This window comes from Toxoplasma gondii, chromosome X, assembly GCF_000006565.2.
Source record: "Toxoplasma gondii ME49 chromosome X, whole genome shotgun sequence".
Classification (NCBI taxonomy): domain Eukaryota; phylum Apicomplexa; class Conoidasida; order Eucoccidiorida; family Sarcocystidae; genus Toxoplasma; species Toxoplasma gondii.
In genome coordinates, this window is record NC_031478.1 from 5,527,301 (window position 1) to 5,534,846 (window position 7,546).

A 7,546-nucleotide genomic window follows, 5' to 3' on the forward strand; every position below is an offset into this window, starting at 1 on the left:
GGCGAAACGCGTTTTCCCTTGATTTCCTTCATCTCTCTTTCTCACTATCGCAAGCAAGAGCCTTTGTCATTTTCTCTTCTTCTCTGCTTTCCCGCGGCTGTCGCCCCTCCTGGGTCAGAACGTCGGACCTCGGCTGACTCTTTACGCGTCCCGCGACGATCTTGTGTTGGGGCCGCCCCTCTGTCTCGAATTCTCCGTCCGTCTCCGTCTCCGTTTTCGCACATCTATACTTTTTCCTTCTTTCTCTCGTTTCCTTCCCGCTCCTCCACTCTGCTTCCTCTCTCCGATCCCTCACGAAGCCGTCCTCTCCGAGCTTGCGACAGCCTCTCCTCGGCGAAGACCTCTCCTTTCCGCGCTGTCCACCTCGCGGCTTCGCGCTGTACAGACACTCGACGTTTTTCTCCCGTGGCCTCCTCGTGGATCTGCGGTGTATGTACACCCGGAGAAGGTCGACGCATGGGCGTTGATCGACCGGGTTTTCCCAGAGTTTCCGTTTTCCACAGTTTCACGCTCGCCTGTCCGTCGCTGGGCGAACGCTGTCGTCCGGTTTTCCGCAACCACGCATTTGGACTTCTCGCTTTCCGAGGCTTCCCAGAGAAAGTGGCATCGACGCGCTCGCGGCGTTTTTTCCCTCTTTCTGGCGCCCACCCTCGTAGGTGATCTCCGAGACGAACTCGTTGTCTGCAGGCGAACGCCCTTCTCAGACGCCTCGCCATTCTCGCTCTTCAAATTCCTTCTCTCTTCTCTCTGGCGTCGACCCAACCAACGCGAACTCCCTCTAGGAACCACTCTCTGCGTTTCTGAAGCAGTTCACGTTTTTTCCGGGTTCCGCCGAAGACGAGAGGCGCCCTGTAGACTCTGCCTTCTCTCTCATAGGACTCTTCCCCCTGACCAGTAGACAGCTGTTTCTCTGTGAAACCTCTCGCTCTTTGTTTTCTTTGTCAAAATGCCGCCCAAGAAGAAGGACGCGAAGGCCGAACGCGGCATGCAGAAGGCCGCCGAGAGGGAAAAGCAGAAAATCGTCGAAGACAAGACGTTCGGGCTGAAGAACAAAAACAAAAGCAAGGCAGTGCAAAAGTGCGTCCGGTGTCCAGCGCCTCTTCTCTCTCCCATATCTTCTCCCTTTCACATCTTCTCTACTGCCCTTCTCCCTCCTCTTCTCGGCTTTTCTCCGGCCTTTCCCGACCTCTGCAGCTCCTTCTCTGTCTCGACTCTCTTGAGGCTGCTTCGTCTCTCCTCGGTCGCTCTCCCTGAGTCTTTTCCCCCCCTTGTTCGTCTGTTGTTTTCTTGCTCCGTGACTCCCCGCTGCTCCTTTATACCTGCATCCACATATTCCCTTCGTCAGCCTCTGCTACGCCCTGCCTAGCGAGCCTCCTCCCCTCGCAGGGCGTCCTGCTGTCTCTCTTCAACTTCGCTTCTGCTCTCGTGTTCTCCGCGGCCTCTACTTCTACTTCTTCCCTTCCTCATAGAATGCGTCAATGCCGCTTCGCCTCTCAACCGACCTATCGATCAGCTGTGTGTGCGTGTGCCTATATGTGTGGGGGCAACCAAGCGGTCTTGCGGGGATAACTGAGAGGAAGACATGTGTCCGCGTTCTTTGTCGGCTTGCGTGAGTTCTCTCGTGTCTCTCTTCGATGTTCCTGTAGATACATCAAGGGCGTCCAGCAGCAAGTCAAAGGGCCAATGAAGGGCGGCGAGCAAGCGCTTGTAGCGAAGAAGAAGGAGGAGCAGGAGATGAAGAAGCGCACGGCACAGCAGCAGGCGCTCTTGGCTTCCCTCTTCAAGGGCACGGAAAATGTGAAGAAGATAGCAGAAGATTCGTGCACGGTGAGTCTCGGCTAGGCTGTCTTTTTCTGTTGCTCGCCCGCATCCCCTCGCCGTGAGGAACCCGAGTTTCGCCGTCTCTCTTCCTCTCGCAGTCGCAGGTCTTTCAGATAAGCGCGCGCTCTCTGCAAACTCGAGCGGCGCTGTGCACAGAAACTAGACGAAGAAAAAGCGCGAAGGCGCGGAAACGTAACTGTGGAGGCATGGCTCTTTTCTGGAGGGGTGTTGGTCCCCCCCTTATGGCGAACAGAAGAGGAGAGGCGGATAGAGAACGACCCTCACATTGACAGATTCTGGCTTCTCTGTTCTTCCTCAGGTTGGAACGTACGATCCCAAGGCGAGCAAGGAGGGACAAAAAATCAATCTGTACACCGACCAGAGACAGCAGAGTGAGTTCCGGAGATCTCTCTTCTTGAGGTGCCTGTATAAGCACGTCTCCGTCTAAGGGAGTCCAGAGAGACGTTTCAGTGCATCCACACATTCGTAGATTCAGACGTAGATCCTGCTTTTGTCCTTCGACACAGCTGTCTGTCCTGCTCTGTACTTCTCCGTATACATGTGTTCAGCTACGTACTTCTGCGGGTTCTGTGGACCTCTTTTTCTTTATGGATATATATGCATGTGTGTGTGTCGCCGTACATGTGTCGCTGTCGGCTTGTGGGATGTCTTCAGGGAGGAGCAAGGTTCGCGACTTTTCACGTCTGGTTTGCGTCGTGACTGTGTGATGTTTTCCCGCAGAAATGGAAACCATGGACGACTGGGATCAGGAGAAGCTGGAGCAAGTTATCAAGACGAAACACACGCGGGGGAACGAACAGAACGCGACAGAAATCATCTGCAAACACTTCCTGGACGCCGTCGAAAAAAGGCAGTACGGCTGGTTCTGGACGTGCCCCAATGGTGGCGATGCTTGCAGATATCGACACTGTCTTCCTCCTGGTAACTCTTACATATCTACACATGCATATATATATTTATATATATCTGTGAAGGAAGGTGTCTGAATGTGCATTCACTTGTGTGGACTCGCTAGTTTTTAGCGAGCGTCTGTTTCCCTTATGTCTCTGGATCTTCCTTGGATCCGCTCTGTGCGCACATCTTCAGACGTATCTTTGTGAGGGCGCCTTCGTGGGAGGTGGATTGCCGGAGTCCGTCTGTTTTCGTGTTGCTGTGCACAGCTACCCTCAGGTTGACATGTGTGCAGTTGGCACATCGGAATAATTTTAGGCTGTTTTGTGTCCCGATAGCCGTGGTAGTGTTTTTTGAAGGGTCACGTGGAACTGTCTTGCGTGCAGTGTTTGTGTCTTCTCGCGGGACCAGTGAAGAGCTCTTTCTCTCTGTCTGCCTTGCCTTTTTTCTCTTCTTCCTCTCTCTATTGTCGTCTGTTTCTACTAACTCCTCCTTTCACTCCGTATCCGACTTGCCTTCCCGCATGTTTTTTGCGCGTTGCGCTGTGCCCTCAAACAGCGGGGGGACCGGCCCTGAGATAACACCGTCATGCCTAGAGCGGTGCTTGCCTTGCCTTTTTATGAACATATGATGTGTGCGCAAGCTGGAGACGGAGTGCTTATTAAGCGCCAGGGTATCCTGGACACTGAAACCTTGAGCGTGAATAGAAACAGTAACTGGAACGGAGGTAGAAAAGGGAGATACGAACGAATGGGACTCAGATCTGTCTGGTGACGGGTGTGTGTTGCTCCTCTTCCGTTCTTTTTGCAGGCTACGTATTGAAGCGAGACCAGCCCGTCCAAGAAGTCGACGAGGAGGAACCGATCGAAGTGATCGTCGAGAGAGAAGTAAGCAGCGACACACAAACATGGACGAGACCCAGGGCCTGCACGGAGGACGTTCTTCGTGTTTTTCTTTCTCTCTGGGGGCTTTCATCGTGTCCTTCCCTATCAGTCTTGCTCCCTCTTCGGACTGTGCTTGCATTTTTCAAAGTGAAAACCCATCGTTCCACAATTGACGACCTAGTCTTTCTTCAGAAGCTGCTTTCTTCCATCTCTGTCGCCAAAGACTTCAATGCTCTCTGCGTTCTTTCTCTGCCTGGTACGCAGCGAGCTGCGCTGCCCGCAGGCGGCACTCCCGTGACGCTCGAAACGTTCACGGCTTGGAAGGAGAAGAAGGAGCAAGAACGCATTGCGGCTGTGGAGGCGCAGAGACAGGCCGAGGCCAAGAAGGGCGGCAACCGCGGCTTGCATGTGCTGACTGGGCGTGACTTGTTCCAGTACGACCCGTCCCTGTTCGTCGACGACGAAGGCGCTGCCGGCGAGGCGGACTACGAAGAAGACGAAGCTGCCTGGGAGGCAGTCATCAACCAAAACCAAGAAACGATCGATCGCGCAAACCGCGAGGCCCAGGGAGGCGACGAAGATGGTTGTAAGCAGTTTCTGTCAAGAACAAGCGCAGAAACGAGGACACTTACATATGTGTGTATATGTCGATACAGAGGCAGAGAGAGGGAGCAGGCAGGGATAAGACTGTGCGGAAGAAGGGTGTAACAGATGTCTCTCAACAAAGGGGAGAGACAGGAAATATATGCGTGTACGTGTATGCATCGAGAGAGATGGAGAGGGAACAGGCAAGAAACAGAGCGCGGGGAAGACGAACGGGAAGAAAATGTCGACGCACTAAGTTTTTTGAGGGACGTGCTGGGTCGCATGCGGGACGAGTGTGTGCTTGGGAGAGCCTCATCTCTTGCGGAGGTTCCGTGAAGACGGAGAACGGGGGAATGTATGAACATGGTTTCGTCTTGTTTCTCTGGGTGACCTCTGCTTTCGGCTGCTTCTTCAGCTGATGGCGAGGCTGATAGCGAGAAGAGAGAAGCGACGACTGGCGACGACAGTCCCGGACCGCGAACAATCAAAGAGGACCTTTTCCTGCAGGACGACGAATTGCCCGTAGGTTTCGCCTATTTGCTCTTGTGGACCCAGAGGTGCTTTGAACTGGGTGTGATCGAGAGAGCAGCGGCTGAGAGGAGAAGACAGCCTCTTCGCTGTCAAGATGACGTCTTGCATTTGTCCCGTGAACCGCCTGTCAGTGAAACGAACCGACACAGCGGAAGCGCAGAACAATCCCGCAGAACGCATGCCGAGGAAGAGAAGTTTGGGGTTATGGACTGCGAAATGTGAAGCTCCGAGCACGGGAGGAGATGAGAACAGGGTATACGTACACCGCGGCGAATGCGGTTGCATGACGTGATTTTCAGGCTGGTTAGTCTCCCTCGTCAACTGCCGGCTGGTTCACCAGGGAATGACTTTTTTGTAGACTTCTGCATTTGCTTTACTCGCATCTCACTGCGCGTCCTTTCGTCTCCTGCCCAGTCAGTGTCAACCAAAGTGGTCTGTTTGTTGTCTTGTTTCCTCAGGACGATCTCGACGCGCTGGACGAGTAACTCGCGACCTGTACGCAACCTCCGTCTCTGTGTCTTGCAGCTTTCCATTCCGGTGCTCCCGACCATCTTTGGCTTTCTTCGCTTTTGCTTTTTCTTGCACTGCTTTCTTCTGGCCGCTGGTGTGCTGTCGGATTCCCTGTCGTGTGTCTTAACTCCGAGTCTGCCTGCGTATGTCGACGCCCAGGTCTCACATTTGTTCTTTGTAGCTAGGCTAGCTGCAGCTGCATCCGAGAGCCACTATTTGTCGTCTCGTTGTCTCCTCACCACGCGTTCCATTATTGATCAGAGGTGCTTCTTGGACGGGGCATCTGGTGCGCCTGCGAACTCCAGGAGGCCCTTCTCTCGCTTGCGGTTTCCTCTATATCGGCCGCCTAGGTGAGGCGTCGGAGAAGACGAATTTGCTGTTTTTCCGCAAATGTGGGAGTGAAAACAGGAAACAAAGGAACTTCTTGTGGCGGTCATACAGGGTGGGCGCGACACAGTGTGGAGTCGGCAGCTTTGATGTTGTGGGTGTCGTGTCAGTGGCCAATATACGGCCCCTGAATATCAGTGGAAGCACCCGCGCTGTCGGCAAGTGCATAGAGGATTCCGCTTGTAGACAGAAGTATGAGTATGTTTTTTATTTTGGACGTCTCCGGGCTCTTCTGTTGCGGAAGAGCACGCGCGCCGAGAGGGTGGGTCGCATCGCCGCGTGGACGATTCCGTATGTTAACAGAAGAACTTGCAGTGTTCACTCGGTGCGCGTCCTCACTCCGGCCGGGCCTGCATAAAACGGAATTCGCTAGAGGACAAAAAAAGGAATGGGGTAAGATGGCGTTTTTGCACGACTGCGCCACGGGAGGAAAACAACAGTTGGCCAGGAAGCACGGAGTTCGATTGCTCTATTCTTGTTTTTTCTGTCTTTTTTTCTCACCTTGGTCTACCTCTTGGCATTCATCGCTTTTCGTTGCACGGAGCAGGTGATGGGGGACTGAGATCCGGTCCACCAATCTCCTCCCGGGGCTTTTGTGATCATTTCTTCTTTCCATGGTCTGTCCTCAACTTGGCAATGCGACGCTGGCTTCGACTTCTCTTCTCCGTCTGAAAAAGCGAGAACTCTGAACCCTGCTTGAGTCTCCCCCGCGGAGTGCCCCCGTCGAGCCATCCGAGGAGATGCGCTCCCTGCAAGGAAGTTGGCGCTTGCCGCAAATTTCTCTGTGGTTCTCCGCATTAGTTGCTTCCCACACACGGACTTGCGTTCGGTTACAGAAACGAGAGTTTTGGGGGCTCTGTAGAAGACGGTTGATGGACGTCGCTGACCGGAGCTACATTCACAAAATTCAACGAGGATTTGAACACTAGACCTTCAGAAGCATTCGAAGCCGACTGCCATTGAAGTTGATCAGACAAGAAGGTGCCCATCGTCTCGCTTCAGACTTTGTTGCCGCCGGGGCTTCTTACTTGGAGGGACTTAGACATAAAGGTCGAGTAGTTTACTCCTTATTCGCGCGCGCCTTTCTTCGCGTGTGACTTTGATTAACTGTGAGTTTCCCGCATGTCGGCAAGCACCTCACTGGAGAGAAGGGCGATTTTCTCGGGGATGTAACGCACCGGTTGAGGTCTGCCTGTTCCAGTACAGTGGTGATTGCGAACAAAAGATTAGTCTACTGGCCCCTCAGTTTGAAGTGAAGACGATGCGATAATTAATCGGAAAGCACGATATCACTGCTTGCCCCAGAACGCCGTTTCCAACGTATTTGCTGCAGTAAACTAGCGGAATCTGCGCGCCAGCAACCTAGGGCAAAAAGAGATCGAATTTTGTCGGCGCTGCAGCCGCTGCCCTCACACACTGCAAAAGGGAAAACAAACGGAGCGGCCCAAAATTCCGAGTGTTCCCGGCGGGTTCATTTGCTGATCGTGATTTAAGTTAGCACTCCAAACACTGCTGTTTGTTCCTCAACGCAGAAGCCTGTGTCGCGGGTCGACAGTCTGCCGGTGTAATGAGAGGTCGTGAAGACAGTCGATTCTTCCCTCATTCGTCAATGCGTTCAGAATTGATCCATCGAGACATGTACACGTAAGATCGTACAAACACTGGCATGCCCAGCGGTGGCTGATACTGACAGAATCGACTACGACCGCTGTACGTACGCTCCACCTGACCCAGCTGCTTGGACCGTTCCTGGCTTTCCGACATATTGTATCGAGCAACGAGAGGTAGGTGACTCCGTCGTTCAGGGTTGAAGGGAACAGCGACTGGTGTGCTACGGCGGCAATGGCTTCCGTATATCTGTCGGGGGGGGAGTGGAGCTTGAGTGCAGGTTTTCCGTCCTTCCCCGAATGCGTCGT

At 53.6% G+C, this 7,546-nt stretch overlaps 2 protein-coding genes across 2 annotated transcripts; one reads left to right on the top strand and one right to left on the bottom strand.

The window, feature by feature from the left end:
• Positions 1-70: 70 nt before the first annotated feature.
• TGME49_236830 (hypothetical protein) lies at positions 71-758 on the bottom strand. Its single transcript, XM_002368994.2, has one exon. It carries the CDS (start codon positions 714-716, stop codon positions 225-227), a length of 492 nt encoding a protein of 163 aa, XP_002369035.1. The 5' UTR covers positions 717-758; the 3' UTR covers positions 71-224.
• TGME49_236840 (zinc finger (C-x8-C-x5-C-x3-H)-2, putative) lies at positions 71-6,330 on the top strand. The gene is made up of 8 exons (XM_002368995.2): positions 71-1,077; positions 1,647-1,827; positions 2,141-2,213; positions 2,563-2,763; positions 3,544-3,620; positions 3,882-4,203; positions 4,618-4,724; positions 5,192-6,330. The coding sequence occupies exons 1-8, from the start codon at positions 947-949 to the stop codon at positions 5,216-5,218; spliced, it is 1,119 nt and encodes a 372-aa protein (XP_002369036.1). The 5' UTR covers positions 71-946; the 3' UTR covers positions 5,219-6,330.
• Positions 6,331-7,546: the final 1,216 nt, after the last annotated feature.

Coding starts and splice junctions, on each gene's coding strand:
- TGME49_236830 (XM_002368994.2), bottom strand. CDS start 716: ATGGCGAGGCGTCTGAGAAGGGCGTTCGCCTGCAGACAACGAGTTCGT.
- TGME49_236840 (XM_002368995.2), top strand. CDS start 947: ATGCCGCCCAAGAAGAAGGACGCGAAGGCCGAACGCGGCATGCAGAAG. Junction 1,828..2,140: donor TAGCAGAAGATTCGTGCACG/GTGAGTCTCGGC, acceptor GTTCTTCCTCAG/GTTGGAACGTACGATCCCAA. Junction 3,621..3,881: donor AAGTGATCGTCGAGAGAGAA/GTAAGCAGCGAC, acceptor CCTGGTACGCAG/CGAGCTGCGCTGCCCGCAGG.